The 25,382-nt window shown below is 39.0% G+C and overlaps 1 protein-coding gene across 2 annotated transcripts in view; it reads left to right on the plus strand.

The window, feature by feature from the left end:
- LOC136001433 (guanine nucleotide-binding protein subunit alpha-14) overlaps positions 1 to 25,382 on the plus strand; it is an 84,351-nt gene that overhangs the window by 21,443 nt on the left and 37,526 nt on the right. For both annotated transcript variants that reach the window (XM_065655751.1, XM_065655752.1), the window contains exon 2: positions 16,556 to 16,740. In XM_065655751.1, coding sequence (XP_065511823.1) covers positions 16,556 to 16,740 — 185 coding nt within the window. The remainder of the gene's footprint in view (positions 1 to 16,555; positions 16,741 to 25,382) is intronic.

Raw genomic sequence — 25,382 nt, forward strand, 5'->3', positions numbered from 1 at the left:
CATATGCTGTCCTTAACGAGTACAAGCATATGAATTAGCAGCACAGGAGCTGTCCCTTCTGCCCGTGTCTTTCCATACCCCATGTCAGTGACTCCTTGAGCACTGGCACTCAGTTTTGACATGTCGGCTGTGACAATGCAGGGAAAGAGTTCTGTTTCTCTAAGCAAAGCCGTGCATCGGTTTTATTGGGTTTTGGAGGCTTCTGCCTCTAGAAGTCAGGTGTGGATTTCAGGAACTACGTTAATAACTGTGGTTAGGATTTTTTTTTCCTGCTGTTATTGAGAGTGTGGTTATTCAGCATTATAGGGATTTTATGATTAATTTGTAACCAGTTTCAAAGTGTTGGGGTGAATGTTTGTGAGGAAAAAGTTTGTCCCACCACTAAGTATAAGAAATGATTGTCTTTCTTGCAGTTATTAAGGCTAACTCTGTACAGATCGTAGAAGAGGTGAAACTCAGAGGATGACTCTTGCTGGCATTTGCTTGTTTATGGTAGATGAGGCACTTAACTGGTTTGTTTTGGCACTTACGTTTGCACTGGACCAGTTCCTTTCGCTAACAACTGAGTGTAATCCAGCAAGATGAGAACATGTATTTGGAGTTCTTACTATATGATGGGTTTTTGTCCATTTTAAACAAGCTTTTTCTTTTGTTTAATTTTTGTTCCTGCTTGTTACGGTACTTCCTATTACACATACAACACCAAGAATATAAACTGTTCCTGGCATCATCTGGGACATCCTGCAACAGCAAAAGATTTTCCATTAGGAAGCTGTTTCACTGTTTCCTTGTATTTAGTACAAAAAGGAAGTTTTAAATTAAATTAGAAAGAATGTATAAAGTTTAAAGTAAGAGAATGCATTTCCATGCTTCAAGCTGGTTGTTATCTGTTGTGAGGATTTAGAAATCCGGGGAAATAAGGAAATCATTCAAAGAAAATATTAGAGTGTACCTGTTGTTCTTCTTCCTTAAACACGCATTTGTTCTGTCAGATACATAGTTCCAGTGTAGCGTAATGCAATGTGAAGCCTGGATTATCTCTGAAGCTCTTGTAGCCCACAGAGATTTGCTTACTAGTGCACAGCTACTTCTTCATTGCCAGCTGAGAGAAATGGAACAGACGGCACCCACGGAAAACACAGGTTGCAGGCTGTCTGGCGCAGCCTGCTTCCCTGAAGAAAGGGAAGAAAGAGAAGGGTGTCTGAGAGGAAGGTGGGGCAGGATTAGGAAACCACATAGCAGTGCAGGAATGCTAGATGATTTCTTGTAGTCTGTGTTGGTGTTATGACAATTAAAAGGAATAAACTTCAGTTTGCTACAGTCAAAAGACAGAGTTTGTTGACTTTTCAAGGGACATTCAATTTAGTGTGAATATTGCAGATAAAAGTAACTAGCAGATTTAGCTTTTCCAAGAATTATTTTTATTGGCTCGTAGGTGAAAAGTGCAAGTTAACAGTCATCGGATGAGTTTGGAAGAAAGAGGAAAAGTGAGAAAAAAATCCCAGAAGCTTCAGTAAGTGTAGCTCAAATGAATTCCTTACTGTTATTTCTCTTGATTCTTAATATTCAATAATAATTTAATCATGAAGGATAATTTTGAAATAAGCAAGCCTATAGGCAAGTAGAGGAGCGTTGCTGCGCCACTGTATGCAGTTTGCTCAGGCCTATCCTCTGCCTGCTTGTCTCAATCTTCCTGTGTAAAACTTTTAATTCTAAACTATGTCAGCTTTATTTTCATTTTCATTAAGCTATTCAGTAATGTGGCACTTAGATTCTCTTGTTCACACAGTAATTTTCAATTTTTTTAAAGAATATGAAGAATATTTAAAAATTAGAAACTCCTGGTCGGCATTGCTATTCTTCTTAGTTTACTACTGTTTTTTCACTTTTTGACTAGCTTTTCTGCATTGTATAGGAAATTATACTGCAGTAGTGTAACTGCCAGCATTACAGGCGAAGGAGAGTGGTTTGGCAGGTTTTGTTTGTTTTGTTTTTCTTGTGACTACAGCCAGCTGTAGTCCATCCAGAAAAGAGTGAGAGAGTTTTTCCAGTTCTGTTCAGGGGCTCAACACAGACTATTTCCACAGCCCCACCATATTTTTTGCCTCTCACAGAAGTGGTGAGACTTTATGTTTTTGGCTGGGTGGTTTTCTTCTGTCCATTTTCTCATTTAGTTTCTGGGAGAGAGAAGGAGATACATAAACATACAGAAATGAGAAAAGAAATGTCCCCTGATCTTTTTTTGCGTGTACGTTTGAACCTGCTATGGATAAATGTCTTAGGCTTTTCAGCACAGAGATCGCTTGGTGCCAAAAAGAATGGAAGCGGGTGGCCCTAACCCAGTGGCAGAGAAAGTTTCGAAGGTTTGAGGATCACTGTCTCAGCAGAGTTCTTCTACTGCCTCAGTGAGCGCAACAGGATTAATTTGAGAGGATAAAGCTAGACTGAAACAAGACAGCTTTAATTCTGAACACCGGTATCCTATCTGAAGAGCTAGTATATTTTAGAAGCATTTTCATATTGAACCTATTGCAGTGCATCTTCAGTACATTGGCAGTTTCATTCTCACAGATTCCATTCTTGCATGAGAGATGGTGTTACAATGTCCTTCACTGTGGAGCAGGAGAACATCTGAGCTTTGCAAGAAGTGCAGAGAATCCCAAGCGTGGAGGAAGGAATCAAAGGAAGGGGGATCAGCACAAGAGTGAGTGCTGAGCTTTGAAAGATGGTGTCTGGTCTTCAGTCATGTGCCAGAACTTTTAATTTGTAGTTTTTCACTAACATTAAGAATAGCGGAGCCCAGATTACTTTTGGGTTTTTTGGTAGCCAGAAAAAATTCAATACACTATGAAGAGGCAGAGGGTGATTGCTTAGAAAATTATGGGAAAGGAAACTGCCCCTTCATATTTATTCTACAGAACACTGTTGAAACAGGGTTTTTGGGACTGCATCAAGATACATCAAGACATTTACTAGCAATGAGAATCTAATTTTGCCTGATGCTGCTGGCCAAATTGCAACATTAGAACTGATCAAAGGAAATTATCTACTGAGTACTAGACCTGTCAGAAGACAAAGCAATATCAAGGCTGTCCTGTTAGATGTTCAGATATGTTGTGATCTAGATAGGTTAAAGGAGTTGGCCTTCATCACATACATTGGCATACCTTGATTTTCAATGTGTTTTCATTATAGTGGTTTTATTTGGTGTATTTTTTTACATTACAATTCTATATTTTGGGATTCGTAGAAGCTTGTAATGTGTCTTTGTTGGAAGGATTGCACAGAAATGTAGCTGTAAACCTACAGATCCAAAAACTATACGGTCTCTATAAAGAAGAAAGACGAAGAGTGGGAAGGAAATAATCTAACATGGAAATATATCCGTTGGATCTTTGCTAGTTATTTGTTGCCTGCCTGGATTTTGGTGAAGACTGTGTTTCCAAAAGTGCTAGCTAAATGGAGGAAAAAGGAAGAGAGGTGTCGAGGATGCTAGATGGAGGCCAGGAAGGTGTGAGAGATAGGTAAGGCTGGGAAGGGATGGAGGGTGGATGGAGAGAAAGAGGATCTGAGAGACTGCAAAGGGAGGCAGGGAGAAAGTGGGGTCAGGAACAGCACTGTGTCAGTCACTGTATGCTATTTACTTTCTTCTCTTTTTTCCTTTACTTTTAGAGACACAGATCTCTCTCTTTCAAATCACATCACTGTATGGTAGAGCCTTGCTGGTAGTTTTTCAGGTTCTTGATTTCATTTGATACGTGGTTCTAAAACAAAGCTTCTTTGTCAACATTATAAGAAATCTCTCTGAATACTTGTATCAGTTATTTTCAGATCACTGCCACATGAACTTCAGAAGCAGAAGAACTTTGGGGGGTTTTGCCATTTCATTACATTTGCTTTTGGTGATCTGATGGTAAGTTAATTAACTGCAGTATCAGCCACTTTATGTGATATAAAGGAACCTTCCTATTCAACGTTAATTGTAATTATAATAAAATAAATATATAACACCACCATGTGTGTATTACCTTTTTAATAATTATTTGCCCCATTTTGCATCTGTTTATGATACTCTAGTCACACCAGTTAATAGCATGCTTTAAGTGGAAACTTCCTGTCAACTGTTTACCAGTATCTGCAGGAATAATCTGGGATGCGGCTCAGGCAAACTCTAAATTCTCATATATCCCCTGTTTAGGACAGTGTTTCTCAGTCAAAGATGAGTTTTCAGGCTACCACTTTCTTAAATATTTACAAACATTTAAGTCTATATCCTGTCCATCACTGGATAGACTAAACTCCCTTTGAAGTGAGTAGGAGCCACCCATGTATGTCAAAGGCAGGATGTGGCCTTGTGGCCTTGCATGGAGTGAGGTTGCTCTAATGGAACATGCACATCCCAGGGTTTGTTATGAAAGAATATCTCATGCCTAAGCATGTTTTGTTGTCCATCACAGCTTGGAATGAGTCCATGTAGTGGCTTCCAGTAATGTGTTTACTGGGAATTATAATGGAATTCTAAATTTGGTCATAGAGTGGGCACATTTTTAAGGAGGTAATAGCCTATTTGGTATCTTTTTCTAATGACCTAAGACTCTCAAATACTTCCCCCCCACCCCGCCCCCGGGTGTGTGCCATTTGTAAATGAGCATGTCCCCAGGCTCATACATTAATGTTGTAAGGTTGCCTTTGCTGAAATCAGTTACCTGCAATGTGTTCGGGAACTGTAGCCACAACAGAAAAAGTACTTGGCAATAAGCACTGCAGGGGTGTTATGGGAAGTCTGTCTTTGGTCTGTGTGTATGTTGCACTCAGTTTGAAGTCAGTGGTTGGAGCATATGAATGTTATCTGAAACAGCTACTGCTGCTCCTGATGGAAGAGCTTTGTATAATTGTGTGCGTATGTATAGTTTATTTCCTATTTTATAACATCAAACTAGGCTGCAGCCTCAAATTACTGCTTGTCTATTAATGACATGTTACTGCTCACTAACTGCAGCATTTACTGTTTTATGGATCAATCTGGAAAAGGTACATGAACTAAAACATTAAGATTTTAAAGTAAGGTATTGATCTGAAACAGGAAATTTTGATGCAGGGAAAGATTGAAGAATAATAGATTAGTCATTGCCTTTCTCAGCTGACTCACAGTAAGTGACAAAGTAGGATTACTGACAGTCATATTTTGCAGACAAATTTTGCCTCAACTGTAGTGTCTTTTTGGTGCAAATTCAGTGTACATTTGCCTCATCCTTCATAAATGAAGTTGCCAAAAGCTGGGTTATGATATGGACGAACAGACATGGCTTGTACACCTTATGCCAGGGCATAAGTTTGAATCTTGAGAACTAGCCAAACCAGTGAATTTGGGTCTTAATGGAGTTATTAAATTCAGCATGATGAGTAAGGAAAGGTACAGATTATTCTGTCTTGGAAAGGAGCTTAGCCTAGGCAAATGTTTAGGAACCTTCATTCCTATAGAAATCTGTTAGGACTAAGGTAAGTTGTGCACATACAGCTTTGGTATGATGGTATTTTTCAGAGAATTAATTCCACTGACTTTAGTGAGTTACAATTGGATAACATTGGTGCAGGACAAAGAACTAAGCTGAAAGGTTTTCAGTTATGTCCTTGTAGGATAAGAAGCTTTACATGTTTGTCTCGCTGGAAGGTTTCAGCTGTTACGGTTTTAGACTATGCTTTGCGTTTGTTGGATACGTAACTTTTCTTTTTCACAGCTACAGAAATTTTCTAGAGTCTTGCTTTCAGTTTTCTATCACTGAAAAGGTTTGGGTTTTTTTTTAACCTTTATGTTTTATTCTGTATAAATGAGTTGTATGCTTTGTGTAGCATCTCCTTACGTAAGCGTATACCCTAAGTTTGATTTGTCATAAGTTCATAACTTGAATGATCTTACTGATATGAAAACATTATCCAAAGAAAGTATGATTAAGTGACAGCTGGACAAATAGAAATAGCCTCATGTTTGCATGCCATGGCCCTCAAAGGGAACCTCAGGCATCCTCATATCAGCTGAGGGACAACATGGCATGGCATAAGCAAGCTAGGAGGTTCCTGGAGAGCGTTGATGACAACTTCCTGGCCCAAGTGATAGAGGAACCAACGAAGAGAAGTGCTTTGCTGGACCTCCTGTTCACAAACAACGAAGGACATTATGTGGAGGTGGAATGCAGCTTTGCCTTCAGTGACCATGGAACAGAGCTCAGAACCCTGAGTGGAGGTGCAAGGCAAAAAACAAGGGCACGACCTTGGATATCAGGAGAGCAGACTTAGACCTCTTCACAGATCTGCTTGAAAGAGCAACATGGAATAAGGCCCTGAAGGGAAGAGGGATGCAAGAAAACTAGTTGATACTCAAGGATCACCTCCTTCAAGCCCAAGAGTGGTCCATTCCTACAAGCAGGAAGACAAGCAACAAGCTAGAAGGCCTGCTTGGATGCACAAGGAGCTTCTGGCAAAACTAAAATGTAAAAAGAGACTATATATAAGGTGGAAGCAGGGACAGGTAATTGGAGAGGTATGTAGAGATGCTGGCTAAGGACACATGGATAAAGTTAGGAAAGCCAAAGCCTGTGTGGAGTTAAATCTAACGATGGATGTCAAAGGGAACAGTAAGGGTTTCTGTAAGTACGTAAGTAGCAAAAGGGAGACTAGGAAAAATGTGGGCCCATTGTCGAATGGAGTAGGGGCCCAGGTGACACAGGACATGGAAGGGGCTGAGGTACTGAATGCCTTCTTTGCCTCACTCTTTACTAGTAAAGACATCAGAGAAGTCTTCAGAAATATAAGGATTCGGAGACCAGGCAGAAAGTGTGGAATAAGAAAGACCTCTCTGTGGAAGAAGATCAGGTTAGAGAATAATTAATCCAACTGTGCATACATATGGGCCCTGGTGGGGCACCCAGGAATACTGAGAGAGCTGGATAATGTTTTTGTGAGGCCACTCTGAATAATCCTTGACCAGTCATAGTGACTGGGAAAAGTGCCTGAGGACTGGAGGAAAGCAAATGTCACCCCCATCTTCAAGAAGGGCAAGGACCCAGAGAACTACAGGACAGTCAGCCTCCCCTTGATCCCTGGGAAGGTGATGGTGCAGCTAATCCTGGAAAACATTTGCACGTTAGGGACACGAAAATCAACCAAGATGAAGTCATGCTCAACTAATGTGAGAACCTCCTATAATGAAATGACTGTCTTGGTAGATAAAGGGTGAACAGTGGAAATTGTCTACCTAGACTTCATTAAGGTTTTTGACACTGTCTGCCATAAGATCCTCACAGAGAAGCTGATAAAATATGGACTGGATGAGCAGGCAGTGAGGCGCACTGAAAACTGACTGAATGGCCAGGCCCAGAGGGTGGTGATATGTGGCACAAAGTGTAGCTGGAGGCCAGTAACTAGCAGTGTACCCCAGGGGTCAATAGTGGATCCAGTCCTGTTTAACATCTTCATTAACAATCTGGATGATGGGGCAGAGTGTACCCTCAGCAAGGCTGCTGATCACACCAAACTCTGAAGAGTGGCTGATAAACCAGAGAGTCTTGCTGCCAGATTCCCAGGACCTCAACAAGCTGGAAGAATGAGTTGACAGGAACCTCATGCAATTTAACAAAGGGAAGTACAAAAGTCCTGCACCCGGGGAGGAACAACCCTAGGCACCAGTTGCTGTGGGCTGACTGGCAGAAAAGGCAGCTTTGCAGAAAGAACACCAGGTTGAACATCAGGCAGCAATATGCTGCTGCAGCAACAAAGGCTAATGGTACCTCAGCTACCCTGGGAGGAACATTACCTGCAGGTGGAGGGAGGTGAGCCTTCCTGTCCCCTCCCCTGAGCACTGGTGAGGCCACACCTGGAGTCCTGGGTCCAGTTCTGGGATTCCCAGTGCAAGAAAGGAAGAATCACAGAATCATCAAGGGAAGTCGTTCCTGAAAAGTTCTTTTGTTTCCTATTTGAAACCTGTCCAGGTGCTACTATCAGTTTTGCAGGACACACATGCACACGTGCATGCATGCATACGTGTGCCTGCATTTTCTGTGATCTCCTTTTCTATTTTTTAAATAAATTTATTTTTAAAATGCTCTTAGTATTAATATTTTCAACTGTAGCAGGTGATTTTTTTAGGGGAATGGTAGCTTTCGTATTCTAAGCATATGAACTTTTTTACAAAGCCTCATATCCCATGTGCAAAACCTTGGAGAATTTGACTAAATGTTGTAACTTTTGGATCCAACACTGATTTTACTCTTTCCTTCAAGGTATTTGGAATGACTTAGAACAATGGAATCATGACTAACTTGACCCTGCGATTTTAAAGGACAAAAGACTAGAATGAGCTATGGAACTTTTGCTTTATATAATTGCTCCTCACTAAAAATTTATGTATTTAAGCTTTCTTTGTTTTTCTACGAATCCTGTAATTGAATGGCTTATTTGCAGATATATTGTGACTTCCACCTTTATATTTAGTAGCAGAAATAACATTGAAATAGTGAGTTATGTAGGTGTCAAATAAGTGGTGCCAGTGCAGAAGCAGGCATTCAGCTATATGCATAGCACTAATCCATATGGGCTTCTAAATTTTTTTAAAGTACATTTTTTTTCTGTACAGAGCTTTTCGTGGTGATTATTAAATATGTTTGGAGCCTCTCCCTCTGTTAATTTAAGTTCAGAAATTGCAAAACTCTTAATCATGTTCCCTGTCATCAGCAGGCGAAAAGGCACCAGAGTGTGTGTTTAACATGTGGGATTTTAGAATGAATGAGAGCTGTTTCCCTGGTAACAGGTTTGGAAGATGATTCTGAATCCTACAGAATATGAATGGAGTACCTGAAATAGCTGCTTGTTCTTTGGGGTTGTTTTTTTGGTTGTTCCTCACACCCCATCAAATTTGTTTCTTTATATGTTTATGGAGGGGTTTTTTGATATTGTTGGTTAGAAAAAAGCAACAGGTTATAATTCAAAATATTGCCTGGCACAGATATCAGGAATGGTTATTGGTAAACAAACAAGAGAAGTGAAAACACATTTTATTTTTGGGTTACATTTCTATTGGAAAGCAAGAATTAACTATGTATGTGTTTTAGAGATGAAATCTGCTTGGGCTTTTCCCCAAATCAAGAAAACATTGTCTCGTCTCTTCCTTAGAGTAGCGGAAACATTTGTGATTATGTTTTCATGTAACTATGAGCATTACATTGTGAAGATAATTTCAGTATTTAATATGGTACCTCCATGAAAGAGTTTAACAGAATATGCAGAATGATCCTCCAAGATTGCTGAATAACTCTAAAGATTTTCCTTTCTGATAAACCTCAAAAATTTCCTTTCTCTGGCTTCAGGTCTCCTCCTTGAAATAACCACAATTTCATTCTGTATAATTTTTCTGCATCTGTTGTTTTAAAAACATTTTTTTGTTGTTCTAACCTTGTATATTTTCACTAAGTTAGGTTTATTTACTTGAAAGACATTTTTGTTACATCCACATTTGTGCACCAGCACCTTTAGTTCTGTATATCAAACTATTAGTCCTACAGTTACAGAAAGGTATTTCCGTCTGTCAGTTGAATAAGTCTAGCAACTGCGATAGAAAATATTGCAGATGCTGTTTAAATATAGTTTAGTTTTTAATGTAAGCAGCAAATCTCATAATGTAATCACTAAATGTTGGTATCTTTAGTCTCATAATTATTTCTGCCCATGAAATAAAAAGTTATTTTTCTGTAAAGAGAGTCAGAAATGTGGTCTGCCATCAAGGCTTAAGGCTACTGAGTTTTGCAGAGCTGGTAAGTCAGCTATAGCTATAAACATGATTCTGTCTGTGAGCCTTTTGTAGTGGCCACTCGTAACTGGAGAAGGCTTTTAATACTAGATTGTAGTCTAAAGATGGCATCAAACATTACTTTTATGACCCTGTACCTTACCTTTCTGGTTTTACTTGTGGCACTTGGGACTTCATCATGTTTATCATGCTAGGCAACAGAGACAATTTGGAAGGTAATAACAGACTTCCCTTGCTTCTGTGGGACCAGGGGGCTTGTACATGCAAATATCCAGTGACTTGGCCCTTACCAGCACCAGAGCTGTTGAGTGAGACACAGCTGTCAGGACAAGAGTTAAACCTGTTTTCATGCAGCAACAGATGAGATATATTTGCTTACTAACTGACCTACGTCTGTTCATGTATGGCAAGTGGAAGTGAATGCATGGACAGGTCTATACTGTAGGTGAAGGTATCGTTGCCGTTTCAGAGCTAATAATGGTCAAGAGCAGCCCCGAACTCAGTCATGTGAGCGCTCAAGTGTGGATCCAGGATTTACAGTAGGCTTTATAATCTGTGCTAAATGTGCTGTTGTGTTGTTCTTAATGGTGGTAGGGTTAGCAAAACTGGTTAGTTAGCTTTGCCCTGTCCTTGGCAATCACAGCCTTCTAGTTTTATGGTGGCTGTATTCACAGTCTGCCCATCGGTGTAATTAAGTTGCAAACAAGAAGTCCTTAGGAGAAGAAAGCATAGAGTTACGTCGTTTGGGGGTTTGGGATTGTTATTTTTGTTTTATTGTTTTCATAACTTGTTTTCTCCATAAAGAATTGAGATATTAGACTTGGAAAATAAAGCTGACAGGCAAAGGAGAAAGTAAGGACAAAAGAGAGAGTGGCCAAAACAGACATGATGCTTTACTCCTTGAATTAACTGGCAAAATTCCAACATTTTGTTTAATTGAGAAAGTGGATTTGGGTAGGTAACACCTATGTGGCAGTCAGTAGTTGAAAGTGGAGGAAAAAATATGGATGCTTGAGGTGACTGGAAGGAGAATAAATATGTGACATTAACTAATGTATTTACATCTCACCTTTTGAGAATATTCTGTCTGTTGACCTAGTCAATAGAAAGGGTACTCTGTATTTTGGCAGTAATGATTCAACAGATTGTTTTCTGAAGTTAAATGCACTAAAGGTATAAAGGCCATGTGCTTACCACAAGGGTCACTGAAGAGTAAAACACACTTTATGTTCGCCCCTGCTCCGCCCCATAGTAGCCCTTTTAAACTTGCTCATACTAATAACAGAATTCTAACGCCTTGGAAGTGTATAGCCATGTTTTAAAGGGCCCCATTCTCTAATTATTCTAGGAGGAGCGGCATTAAAATGCGATATATACCTCCAAGGAATATAATACGTCAATATTTTATTGTTCTATTATCTACACCTTCTATGCTATCTGCTTTTTATTACCCCACTTCCATTTTTAATATTATTGATGGAAAAACTGTATTCCATTTTTTTAAGCCCCACCACCTGATGTCTTAAAACACAAGTTCCAATTTGTTTGTCTACATTTCTTTTCCAACTATTTTAATTTAAAAGATACTCAATCCAAATCTGATTGTGTCTGCAGTTCCATCCTGAAATTCAGTTATCTTTGGCTTGATATCTCACAAGTATGCATATTGGCACGACTACTCCATTTTAAAACTCTTCTAGAAAGCTCTGCCGCTTTTTAATGTGCTGTAAAATGTCGCTCTGTCAAGATGTGCTTCAAAAGCCTTGTTTCATTTTAAGCTAATGAGCCCTGAAGATTTTTTAGATAGTTTATGGGAAGGGAGAAACAAAGAGCATGTATTGTTGGATTTGCACAGAGGCCCTGTATTCTGGGTTTATGATAAGAGGCACAGCTAGAAATGTAAGGAGTTGCTGGAAGGCAGAACACAGAAAGAAGACTGTGCACTCTACTTAAGGTCATGGTGGGGAGTAAAAAGCTTTTAAATCAACTTGTGATCGGGATTATGAGAGGTCAAGGGGTAAAGCTTTTATGGCTTTATTACCTGTGTTTCATACCACTTTATAAATAACTCAAATAGGCAATTTTCATTTTCTGTAGGTTGATACAGACAAGATCAAATCAGGTGATGATAAAATATTAACCTTAAATTTCTTAAAATATTAAATTGGATACATACAGGGAAGAACTCTAGCCAGGGAAGCTCTCTAGCTTGGTTTACAGGTGATGATCTTTTTAAACCTGGCTCCATCTAGGAGTTTGTGGGGCTTGGAAAAAAGCATCTTTATTTGAAAGCTGAAATTAGATACATGGTGCTTTGATTTTCTTTTTTTTTTTTTTTTTTTTTTTTAAGCTTCACAGTGTTATTACATGTCCGTGACAGTGAAGTTAACAGTTGCACAATGTTTCTTCTTCAACTCAAATGTTAATAGAGGGTGCTGCTGTAATGCGATAGGACTGTTTATTCTGAGTTATATAAAAATTTAGGCCAGCAGTTCAACCTGGATTAATCAGAGTGTTTTCCTCTAAAATATGAGTGTTCCACTGGCAGGGAAAAAAGTTGATGGTGGAGGTTTTTTGTATTTATGTTGACTTCTTAAACCTGTTATGCCAGGACTCTTTCTGAGGGCTATGATATATAATGTAACATCAGCATTTTACTAAAACAAATTCCTCCAGGAATTTGTTTCGTATGTTTCCATATGTTTTGCATATGTTTCCAGCATTTCTCTATGTTCTATCTCTCTCAAGTAAACCAATACAATGCCAAAATCAAAGAAATCCTGGACACTTGTTGAAAGAACAGCTATATTAATCTTCTTTTTACAGACAAAAATGTTAAATATTTCTTATTGCTTGATTAAAAACTTGTTTCACTCTTCTTCTGGCGAGTGCCATTGGTCCTGTTACCTGGAGAACAGACCTGAGCTAGCAGTGTCCTAGAGAGGACTGTTGAACAACACGGGCTTGAATAAGGGACAAGCTACAGCTTTGAAAGGAAGTCCACAATGAATGATGCAAAGTACAAAAGAACTTCATAGAGTAAGATTTTATGGCAGTTATAAATTTTTCAGAAAAATGGCTGTGATACACAAGTAATACATGATAACATTTACACTTTCCTGTGTTTCCTGAGTTTTGCTTGTTATTACTGTTAATGGTTGGAACCCTGCAGTTGCATGATTTTCATTAAAGAGATACTATCATCTGCTATGGTACTGAGATGCAGTATGATGAAGTGGGCACACGCAGTGTTTTCCTGCTTTCTTATACCTGAAGACTTAATGTTCAGAGGAACTCTTTGTGCTGGTATATTTTTGACACCTTGTGGTACTAAGTGCAAATTACTGAAAGTTTGTTTATGGAAAGACTATTTTACCAGCAGTAAATTCTTAGTGGAGAAGTGAACCAAATCCTATAGCTCAGCCAGAAGTGAGTTAATTGTTAAACTTATGAAAAATAACAGTAAAGGTTTTAAGAAGCAAGTGTAACTTGTATTTTTTGCTCCTGTACCATCAAGAACAGGAAAAGGCTGTCCATGACCCTCTCATATAAAAGCTCTGTGGGATAGGAATGGATTTGTTCAGTTACATCCCACTGATACTGAATAACAGGAAATATAGAGAAAATGGAAGATGTGGTGGGAAGGGGGTTGAGCAATTACATGATAATTTTTTCTGCGCAGTGTTAATTGAGTTTGTAAGGATGATTTAAAAATGCAGAAGGATATTGTGAGAGTAGGCAGTGAAATGGCAGGTGATGCTAATTGTAGATCAGTATAAAGTAATGCAGATGGAGAACAATTACCTAGCACATGCCTCCTCTCTCTAATTACTTACCGTAGAGATAACCCAATGGTGCTACTTCATAAATCTAAGTTTTGACAGTACCTTAGTATTTCAAGTTTTGATATTCTAGGTATATCTCAGACCTAAAGAACTGAGAAAGCTTCAACAAGGGTGAAGCGGATGATCAAGCTATGGGGTATGTGTACACATACGCAGGCACATCGCAAGAAGAGCCAGAGGCCACGAATGCATTTGCAAAGAGCAAGTTTTATTTTAGTTACCTCTCTACTGGGGGATCTCCGAAGTCGCACCTGAGCTCCCAGGCAGAGGTGACACAAGGGGGACGCAGGCGCTGGTGAGTTCAGCCCTGCTGGAAGATCGCTGGGCCTGCTGAGCTCGCCTGCATTTCAAGGCTTCAGGCCGGCGCAGCCTCCCACTCTTTCTCACAACAAAGCAGGAATCTCAGACATAGTGATAAGGTGCCTAGAGTTTCTCACAGGCCTATGTTATCTAACACAGAGGTTCTACTCATCAAGCACACAAGGTCAGTAAAACAATTAGTGTGATGTATGTGCTTTTTCTACAGACAGGTGCAAGTCACTTTGAGCGTATTTACATTTAACTAACCTCCTCGCCAAATGTTCCGCTGCATTCCCATACAGAGTATCTTCCACCTGAGAACTGAACTGACCTGCTTAGGACTCTTCAACCTAGAAAAAGTACAGCTGAAGGTGAATATGTGGGGGCCTTGACCTTGGCTGACTTCCAGGTACCCACCAAGCTGCTCTATCACTCCGCTTTTGCAACAGGACAGAGAAAAAATGATGAAAAAGTTCATGGGCCAAGATAAGGACAGAGAAATCACTTACCTATTACCATCACAGGCAAAACAGACTCAGCTTAGGGAAATTAATTGAATTTATTGACAGTTAATAATGGGACAGTGAGAAGTAAGAACAAATATTTAATCACCTTCCTCCCACCCCTCGTTTCTTCCCAGGCTCAACTTCATTCCAGACTCTTCTACCTCGTACTCCCAGCCAGCACAGGGACATGGGGGCGTGGGTCTTGTGGTCAGATTGTGACACTTGGTCTCTGCTGCTCCTTACTCCTTCTGCTCTTCCCGTGCTTCACCCTGGGGTCCCTCCCACAGGGTAGTCCTTCACAAACTTCTCCGACAGGGGTCCTTTCCATGGGCCGCAGTTCTTCAAAAACTGCTCCAGCGTGGTTTCCTTCCATGGTGTACAGTGCTTCAGGAACAGCCTGCTCCAGTGTGCCTCCCTCACAGGCTACAGCTCCTGCCAGGAGCCTGCTTCTGCACGGGCTGTCTACAGGCTGAAGTTTCCATCAGGGCACATCCCACCTGTGCTGTTGTGGGGTCTTCCATGGGCTGCAGGTGGGTCTCTGCTCCCCCATGGACCTCCACGGGCTGCAGGGGACAGCCGGCCTCACCATGGTCTGCACCGCGGGCTGCAGGGGAAGCTCTGCTCCAGCGCCTGGAGCACCTCCTGCCCTCCTTCTGCACCAACCTTTGTGTCTGCAGGGCTGTTTCTTTCACATTTTCTCACTCCTCTTTCACAAAACTGTTGCACAGCTTTTCTTACCCTTTCTTAAATATGTTATCACAGAGATACTACCATCATCACTGATAGGCTCAGATTTGCCTGGCGACAGGTCCATCTTGGAGCTAGTGAAACTGACTTTGAGGGATGTGGGGAAAGCTTCTGGCATCTTCTCATAGAAGCCACCCCTGCAGCCCCTCTGCTACCAAAACCTTGCCATATAAACCAAATACAATATGATAAAGGTGTCTAAAATGAAGACTGTGTGGAGAAGGCAAGGGCAAAGATTTATTTAATACAAGAAACAGAAATGAAGCTGGTGGATCTGGGCTCAGATTTATCATGGGTGATAAAACTCTGAAACTTCTTACTGAAATGTGTTGAGGATGCAAAAGCTTTCCATGGCTTTATAGAAAGGCCTGGCCACGTACTTGAGAGATACAGGAGGGCTACCAAATAGCATTCAGCTAATAAACTTCTAAGCTAAGTCTCAACTTTTAAGATGCAGAGAGGGTTTTGTGGAAGAAGTATCTTATATTCTGGCCTCTCTTTTTACTCCTCCCTTCACCACCATTTACAAACTTGGTTAGAGACAGGACACTGCCTGGATGGGCCCTTGGTATGAGTCAGTGCAGACATTTTTATGTTGTAAGACTAACAGGAATGAACAGATGAACAGGGTTTACATCCTGAAAAATGTTAGGAAATACATTGTTATATCCTGTAAATGAGCTTAAAGCGATATGTACATGCAAAATATTATAGAAATTATTTCAGTTCATAAATGACTTTTTAATGTCTGTTATGCTTTTTTAAAATAGAATCAATATTTCCCAGAGTAGCTGACAGTAATGAATGCATTTTTTGTGATTTCAGTTAGCATGTTTTCAGTCAGTATTTATATAAGAATCAGTAGAAATGTGAAACTAGGTAATGTGGCCTAATGATTAAATTCTTTCCCAAGTTCAGGATTCGTGAAGGCTTTATTTTTAAGGTGTAAATGGTACATAAACTTTGTACAAAGTTCTTAATGTTGAGGGTTTTGATACTTACACAAGCCAAATTTCTTTCTTTCGTAGTCATGTACGTTGCTTGTTCTTGACTTCTACCTACAAGATGCTTAGATTAAGCATTGTGGGATGTATTATTATAAGATACTTAGATATATCTTTTACCTAAAAACCTGTCTGAAACCCAGAAATGCAAATATTTCGGCTAAAACAATATAGATTATGGAGAATGGAAAATTCAGAAATGATACTACAGGTGATAGTAATTATACTAATGGTGACTCTTACGTACGCTCAGATAAGGTACACATCCATGAATGTGTATTTATAAATATTCTCAATTGCCAGGATTTGCAAATACAATACTTTTTTTCTCTCTCCTCTATTCCCCTCCGCTAGGCACAGGAGAAAGTGGCAAGAGTACGTTCATTAAACAAATGAGGATTATTCATGGATCAGGTTACTCAGAAGAAGACAGGAAAGGCTTCACGAAACTGGTTTACCAAAACGTGTTTACTGCCATGCAAGCGATGATCAGAGCCATGGATACTCTCAAGATACAGTACACATCCAAAGAAAATGAGGTAAGCCAGTACAAAGAAAATTCTAGTTTCAGCCCATGAAATTTCAGTTTATACACAAATTATTTGAGTCATAACCTTCTACAGGCAGAAGCTTAACAATCCATGTGTCTTGTGGGGACCTGGGTGCTCCACCGTCTGGTTCTACAGAACAATGGGAAGTTCTAGTGGAAACAGAGTCAGGGTGGGTAGGGATGGGACAGAGGTGGCTAGGAAGGAAGAATTTTCAAAGTTGCAAGCTAGTAATAAGTACCAAAAAAAAAGTTTTTTTGAATGTAAGTTGTAGAGTGAGACTGTGCACGACAGGAACATGCAGATAAGGCCTGATTTGTCAGCAGAGCTCCAGAACGAGGAATTTTGGGTCTACCACAGGAAAGCATCAGATCTACTTGATGCTGGTATGCTTTGAAACATGTCACCTGGAGTCCTTTAATGGATTTCGTACCAACCTTTATGTACATAAATAACTTTAAAATACAGAATGTCCTCTCAAAACATGTTTTTAGTTACAATGTATGTTATGCAATTGCATTTTTTGGTTTCAGTGCTTAGGACTATAGAACTGTGTCCTGGTTTTGTTACAGAGAGCATCTGCCACTGTTTATTGTCGCCCTGCAGTAAACGGTGACAAACTATGTATAAAAAAACCTGCTTCAGTTAAATCCATCTGTTGCGTCAGCTGCTTGAGTATCACAAAGAATACGTGAGCAAATTATTGGGTGATATTTGCTTAAAGTAAGAAGGATTTCCAGTTGGCTAAATTTTAGTGTTAAGACAGGGAGTACTGTGTAGGAAGTATCAAGGCAGAAATAATTTGTAGAATTTATGTTTTTTTTAACTGAAGTACTATATGAAGAACATACAGTTGATAGCCTACTTTTCATTCAGAAAATGTGATTGCATATGAACACTACAAAAAAAATTATGATCAGGTTTTTTTATTATTTAAGTTGATTTTGTTATTTATTCTCCTTAAGGTTATAGAGGTGAGGGATAGAAAAATGTTTAAAATAAAGCACTAGGAAATCACTTTCTTTTTAAATCATAAAAGAACAGATGGTATCAGCAGAAGCAAATATTGAACTTCAGGGAGTTGAGGTATTAGTGTAATTCTTTCCTACATACGATAAATATTCTGAGGGTTAATAGGTTGTTTGTCAATCACCTTTAGATGCTTAAGAAGGCAGCAGTTACAGAAACAGCAATTATTATTTTGAATATACTTCATCCTGATTCAGATGTGTATGTTTTGATACAAAATGTTGGAAATAGATTTGCACTGCCTCTTACTGAGTTTCGTGGGTTTTTTTCTTTTCTTCTCATTAAGAACAAAATACGAAGACTTAATAAAAATCAAAGTTTTTCTCATTCTGGGCTCTGAGAGCTGAGCTGGATACGTTCCCGTAACACACTATTCTGGCTAAATTGTGTTCTTGATGATAGCTGTGCTGCCAGTGTCTTCAAATTCAGAAGATTATAATGCTGTTTTACAGTTGTTGGAGAGAGGCAGAATTTGGTCTTTTGCTTCTTTATTAAAGGTAACAAAGTGCTAAGTGGTAAGAACACAGTTTGGCAAACAGCTTCAGTGGCACTTAGAAAGCAAAGTAATTTTTGTTTATGCACCAAGAAACTCTTGGGAGACAGCATGAAAAAAACCACACTATGCCCCAGTCACTTTGCAGGAGACAAAAGCATTTTAATCTTTTGTTTATGTGATGAATATAACGTGAATTTCTATAAGTCTTGTAATTGCCTTTCATTCAAGGATCTTAAGTCCGTAATGAAAAACAGTGGAAAACAACAGTGATAAACAGAGAAGTTACGATTCTGCTGTCATAATTGTATTGCAAAGGTGTGTCTGGTGACTCTACAGAAGTTGTCCAGCCTGCTCCTCCACCTTTCAGCGTGTCCATCTCCTCCATGGCATGCCTTTTTTTCCCTGAAAAATTTGTTTCCCTCTGGCAATTTTGTTAGTTTTAGTTTGTTTTTCTTGTATCCAGCTTGTGCTTTGACCAGGTTATGTTTTCTCTCTATGGACCGTGGAATTCTCTGGCTGCTGAATATCTTCATTTAGTGATTTTGTAGCACAGAACAGATTGTTCTGTGCTGAATGTCTCTTCGCTGTAAGTGTAACGTGTGTGAAAATCCATAACTCAGACAGAGTGCCCAAAAAGGCCTCTTAATCCTTTTATCGTTTGCAAATAAAAGCAAGTTTTATAGAAGGTGTTTAAAGAGGTTTCTTATTGCTTTTGTCAACTGCAAGTATTAAATGGTCTGACTTTCTATAAGTGCTGCATTGAGATGGGAAGTGGTTTTTGTTTTGTATTGGTTCGAAGTTGTTTGGATGGAGCACTTATGCATATAGTTGTGCTTGACCTTTAACTGAGCGAGCAATTTTTATCCTAATTTCAGGTGATACATTCTTTGGGATACTCTGTCTCATCTTCAATTTGAAGTTGGAAAGTACCATAGCTTGTTCTGGGTATATTTTAAGCATAAATCCTGCAGATGTTTAGGAACCTAATAATTCAAAGACTTATAATACTGTCTAAACCTCACTGTTTTGGAATGGATTGTTTGATTTTCATAGAACCATATCATATACTCATAGAATACCAGGTTGGAAGGGACCTCAAGGATCATCTGGTCCAACCTTTCTTGGCAAAAGCACAGTCGAGACAAGATGGTCCAGTACCCTGTCCAGCCAAATCTTAAAACTGTCCAATGTTGGGGAATCCACCACTTCCCTGGGAAGATTATTCTAATGGCTGGTTGTTCTCACCGTGAAAAATTTCCCTCTTGTGTCCAATTGGAATCTCCCCAGGAGTAACCTGTAGCCACTACCCCTCATCTTTTCCATGTGACTCCTCGAAAAAGGGAGTCTCCCATCGTCTTTGTAGCCACCCTTTAAATACTGGAACATGGAATGTTTATTATTCTTCTCCTTTTATTCCTTTCATAACAACTCTCAAAAATTTGCTGCTAGAGGTGAACTAGCTGGTATGCTGCAGGCTAGGGTGGAAGAAGTAATATTTATCATCTAAATGTCACATTTTTCAGTGTTGTAGAGTGGAAATTGGTAAATTGAGAGTTGGTTAAGTAGCTAGTTGCAGTACAACATGATTCACAATCTCTGAGGATAGTCTTTTTGTGTGAGGGCTTGAATCAGCTACTTGTATAAATACTTCTTCCTTCCATATGATAATATAGACTGCCAAAAAGCAAGATGAAAGTTAATGGCAGCCTGTCTCTTGGCTTCTTTGCAAAATTGTGATTGAGTTCATGTGAATATTAAGATAAGTAAATGAAAGAAGGAATGTACATGTGAGGCACAGAGAAATGAAAAATCAGCTGATAGCTGAGAAGCAGTGAAACCTCTTTTTCACTGTCCAAATTTTTTTAAATCAACTTAAAGTCAAGGTGTAGGAAAAGAATACCTCAGAAGGAGGAAGAATTCAGGTGATGTTGGAGGAATGGAAAATATAGCATTCCATTTGTGAGTATACATCAATCTTAAAAGGCAGATTTAGAATATTTATTGGGTGCTTGACTGTGCCAATCAGTCACATCTTGCTGGATTGCTTTAGTTTTTTCTGTGTTACAAATATGCAGAAGAAACAAGTTGTTTAAGCCTATCTGAACTGGAAATGCAACAGAGATTTTGAAATATTAGTTTTCCACTTAAGGCAACATTAGAAATTTCAATTTACTTGCATTAACAACAACAACAACAAAAGTATGCACCCAGCCCACTGGGAAGACGTTTTGTATAGCTGTTCAGGATGAGTATCATAGAATAGGAATTAATTCCTGTCATTGTGGCTTGGTTTGTTTTTTAAAATACCCTGGTATGATGACAGTGCATATGTTTGCAGTTAACAACAGATCTTTATAGTAGTATGAACAATTACTTTTTCCCTAAGGAGAAAAACAGAATACTGTGTAAAAATGCATTTCAGAAAAAGATTTCATGTTGCATCTCCAACACATTTTTTGCTTTCAATAAGTAATAATCTAACGTCCTTCTGTCTTACAAAGTTGCCCCAACATGAGTCTATGTCAGCAAAACTAATGTTTTTCTGAACAAAAGAAGTACTACAATGCCAAATGAATTTTACGGAACAGGTAATTAACTTATGTCAGAAAAGGTGAATGCAAAAAGACAAGTACACTAAAATGAGATTTTGGAATTACTGAAGGAAGCCGTGTAGCTGGAACAAGTGGAAAAGACAGCGAAGAGTTATCAGAGAACGGTTTCATTGCTTGTTTGCATTTGAAGATGTGGAAAATGACATAACAGTTCTTTCTCCTCTTAATTTTTTTAAACCTTTGCAGAGATACCATTGCTTATAGCAGGCGCTTTATTTTAGGAGTAATCCGATGGCACTACCATTACTTCATGCTTTGAAAAAGTACTTTTTTGTTACAGTCACAGTTAACTTCAAAGATGGTAACTGATTTTCATTGTGCTAGCATCTATACAGGTTATAAAGGGCTAGAATTTGTAGCAGTCTAGATATATATTTTTAGCATCTTATTTTATAGAGACACTAATTCAAAACATTCCAAAACGTATTGCATCCTTCTTCATAACAAACATGTTTAATTGTGGCCCAATGCACAAAGACTGGGTCTAGCACTCCTAAACATAGGTTTCAATTTGATTTTCCAAGGAAATGAGACTTGTGTGACCAGACTAATTGTATCTGTCTTTGGACCTTCTGTCTGATTTCAGTTGAATTCCATGAAGAGGTTGAGGTTAAAAAGCTAAAATTCTTGTCTTCAGCGAGTTTAGTGATGCTAGACAGTTAAAAATAGAGAAAGGAGAAAGCTTCTGCAAATAACCCAATTGAAGTAAAAGCAAAGAGTCAGCGAGGAGAGGCTCCTTTCAAGGTTCACTCAGTCACCACATGGGATTTAACTGCCCATGCATGAGCATCTGGCACCATACACTTAGACACTGGGGCACACAACATCAGACCTTCTGCTTCCTCCCTGGAAGGACATACGTTTTTCTTGTTATTTTTTGAGTGAGAACATGACTTCATTCTAGAGCAAGGAGGTTAAGTACTCACTTTGGGGGGCTTAAAGTTGTGTGCCGCTTTACATGATCAAATATAAAACATGTTAATACTGAATTAACTGCTCTCCATGTGGAAGTCAGAAAGGAAGTTTTCCAGTTCTTAGATGACTGCCTTCCCTGCCATGCATGGGTTGTGTATGTGGTCAGCTGGGAATGTGTGCATGTTTGTTGACATTGGAATATGTGGGAGTTATTGAGGTTGTATGGGGAGTTTTTCTTTGCTTGTTTTGTGTTGGTGGTGGTTTTTTGTTTGTTTTCCCAGCCACATTCATCAGAATGCCTAATTGTATTTAAAAATGACCAGACTCCTAATCTCCTAATGGGACTGTTTCCAGTAATACCGCTGCCTTGAATGGTGGACTTCTTATTCTGGTATGTCATAGCAAAAGTGTATGCTTATAAACAATAATGCTAGTTACTAATTATTATTAAGACACCTACAGGAGTGCTGTACACTCCTGTAAATATAGGGACCATGGCTTCCTTTTACTTTGAAAACTTCAGAGTTTCTCTACCATGCCATTTTGTTGATGGGGTTAATACTGGGATGTATTTCATTTATTTATTCCTGCCAAAACTAGAGAGGTTGTTTGTGTCATGGTTTGTGTTGCTCCATTGAAGTTAAATTGTCGTGGTTTAACCCGAGCTAACAATACAACCACGATAGCCGCTTGCTCACCTTCTGCGCCCTCTCTCCCCCAAACAGGGAGAGAATCGAAAGGGAAGGGAGAAACTTGGATTGATATGAACACAGTTTAATGAAATAACAAAATACTAATACACTACTAGTAAATATATATATATATATATATATATATATATATATATATATATATATAAAATAGAAATAAAAGATTCTCAAGGCAATTCCTCACGAATTCCATCCACACTAAGCAGCCAGTCCCAGGAAGCAGCACCCTGGTCCCTAACAGCTGATCCCAAAGAGAGAAAAAAGAGGAAAAGGCAGAAAAGCCCAGAGGCCTCTGCAAAATGGCAAAAAGCCAAATTAAACATCCCAAACAGAACTCCCTGGGCTCCATGCATGAGAGAGAAAAATGCCCAAGAGTAAGAACACCTGAGAGAGAGAGAGAAACTGGAAGATCTCAATTCTCCTTAAATATGAAGTGTGACACTAGTGGGATGGAATGCTCTCATTGATCAATCTGGATGTCAGTCAGGTCTGTTCCATCCATGTCCCCCTTCCTCGATGCCTCACACCTGTGGGCAGAGCGCTCAGAATGTCCTTGGCTCTCAGACCAGAGCAATTAAAAACATGGACTCTGTTCTGGGGTGTTATCTCTTGTTCTCAAGCTAAGTCCAAATAATGACTGTTCTAGCTATGAAAAAGAAAGGTTTCTAACTGCACAAAGAAAATTAACTCATTTTCAGTCAAACCAGCACATAAATAAATGTGACTGGCTAGGTTTAGAGTTGGTTTTGGTTTTTTCCTCTTCTTTGGTAAATTCAGAAACATGGGCTGCTGGCAGACTTCCTTCCTAAATAGATTCTAGACAGACGTAGATGCAAAATCAATATTGACACACTTTGCTTTTTTCTTAGTGTGCAAGCTCCAGCTACCCACTTCCCTGTTTTCTAGCGAAATTGCTGCATTTGTTCTTCAAAATAATTGGCAATTGGTTAGAAATCTTCATGTATTTCTTTACCTTTTAAATTCTCAGAGCTGCCAGAAATCTAACAGTGTTTTCCTTCAAACTTGTTCATTATTTTGTTCCAAGTTTTGTCTCATCTTCTTGTTATTTAGTTCAAGGTGGGTTTTGCTTTTGGTCTTTTGTACTAGGAGAGTTGGTTTAGCTTACCAGAAACAGACCTAACCTTTCCAATTTTTTCTACTAGTTCTAACAGCCTTTTGGATGTTTTAGGAAAAAACATGTAAAAAACTGTTAGTGAAGCAATATCACAAGCAGAAGAGCAGAAAAGGAAAAAAAGTATGTCTTAAAAATCATATACGTTTGAGGCTTCTGGCAGAGAAGTGAAGGATGGGAGGAAGAGCAAGCACATATATTGGATTTTTAAGGAAGTTTGGGCTGAACTGATTTACCTGAGTCTCTAAACTGAGTTGCATTTTTGATAGCAGTGATTTTTAATTTTTTAGGTCTTGTGATCTTTGAGGCAGGCAAGTAACTTGTTCTTTAGAAGTAACATATATTTATCTTAAAATACTAGGAAGTGCACCTGCACTTCGAATTCTGTTGTTTTTAAGAGAAGTAAATACTAGTGGGGTTCATGGTGAGAAAAAGTTACGTTTTCTTACCAATAATAGGGCCTATATTTTCATAAATATGAAAGTTTGGCTAGAGGCCTGCTAGTATATCTACCAAAATGAGGTGCTTCTCAGAGTTAATACTTACTTAGACTTTTTCCAGAAAATGTCATATCTGTATTTTATGGAATTCATTGAGGCTTTTACTCTTGACATGCCCTTTTATCTAAAATGTTCTAACTTCATTGTTACTCTTTCTCTGCAGCATTTAATGTAGCAAACAAGTACACAGGCACAAAGCATCGGGCTTGATTTTAGTGCATTATGAATGATTGGGCAGAAGCCCTTCAGCCAGCAGTGAATTCATTGTGCCTACTTCTCCTCTTGCTTTACAATGTTATAAATCTTACTGACAGTGTCAGTAGTTACATATCTACAGTTACATGTAGATAAGAAGTGATCTGATAACAAAAAGGAAGGACAGTGGTGATAGGGAAAAAAAAATTAATGATGTAGAGCTCGTAAGTGAAGACTCCAGACTTTGTTTTGTGCTTTGAAGTGAAGGATTTCATATAAGGGCAAATACTAGAAGTGTATATACAAGTGGTTAAGATATTTTCGGCTTTTCAGCGCAGACTTTAATGTTCTGCAGACCAAATATCCTCTCTGTCCCCCCATACTCTCTCCTTTGTAACAACTGAATAATTCCATGGCTGCCTTTGTGGCTGCAAAAGCATTATTTATTGGCAACTGAAGCCAAGGGAAGCTTGGTAAACAACTCTGCTAATGGTGCAGAAGATGGAGCAGAGTCCAGTTATTCTCTGTGCTGTGCGTTCGAGAGAGAAAAAAGTGGCAAAACTTTGCTATAGAGGCTGGAACAAGGTCACGGTACAAACGCTGCTGTGGCTGAATACGTTTTCTCACTCGGCTTCTCTGTCAGAACTGGCTGCTTCATCAGACTCAGGATGGAAGTGCATGCGTCTGGCTCTCTTTCCTGAGTTCAGTCTGGTAAGTTCACATCTGTATTTGCCACAACAAAATTAGCCAGAGTTCATCTCTCAGAGACCTTGGTCAGCACAATGAGGAAAAAATGATTCTCAGTCAGAAAGTAACAATAAATTGTCATTTTTTAATGATAGATTTGTGAAAAGCTCTAAGAAGATAACATTTAAAACAGCATAAAGTCTGCATTTTCAGATTTGGTATGAAGAGCCAGAGGTTGAATCAATCCTGAGAGGAAGATACATGAAAATGTGTGTCACAGCTGGAGGCTTTTGATATCTGCACACAACTGGCTGTGTAAAAGACATGTTCTCTGTGTGAAAGACTGTGTGACTGTTT

This window comes from Caloenas nicobarica, chromosome Z, assembly GCF_036013445.1.
Source record: "Caloenas nicobarica isolate bCalNic1 chromosome Z, bCalNic1.hap1, whole genome shotgun sequence".
Taxonomy (NCBI): Eukaryota; Metazoa; Chordata; class Aves; order Columbiformes; family Columbidae; genus Caloenas; species Caloenas nicobarica.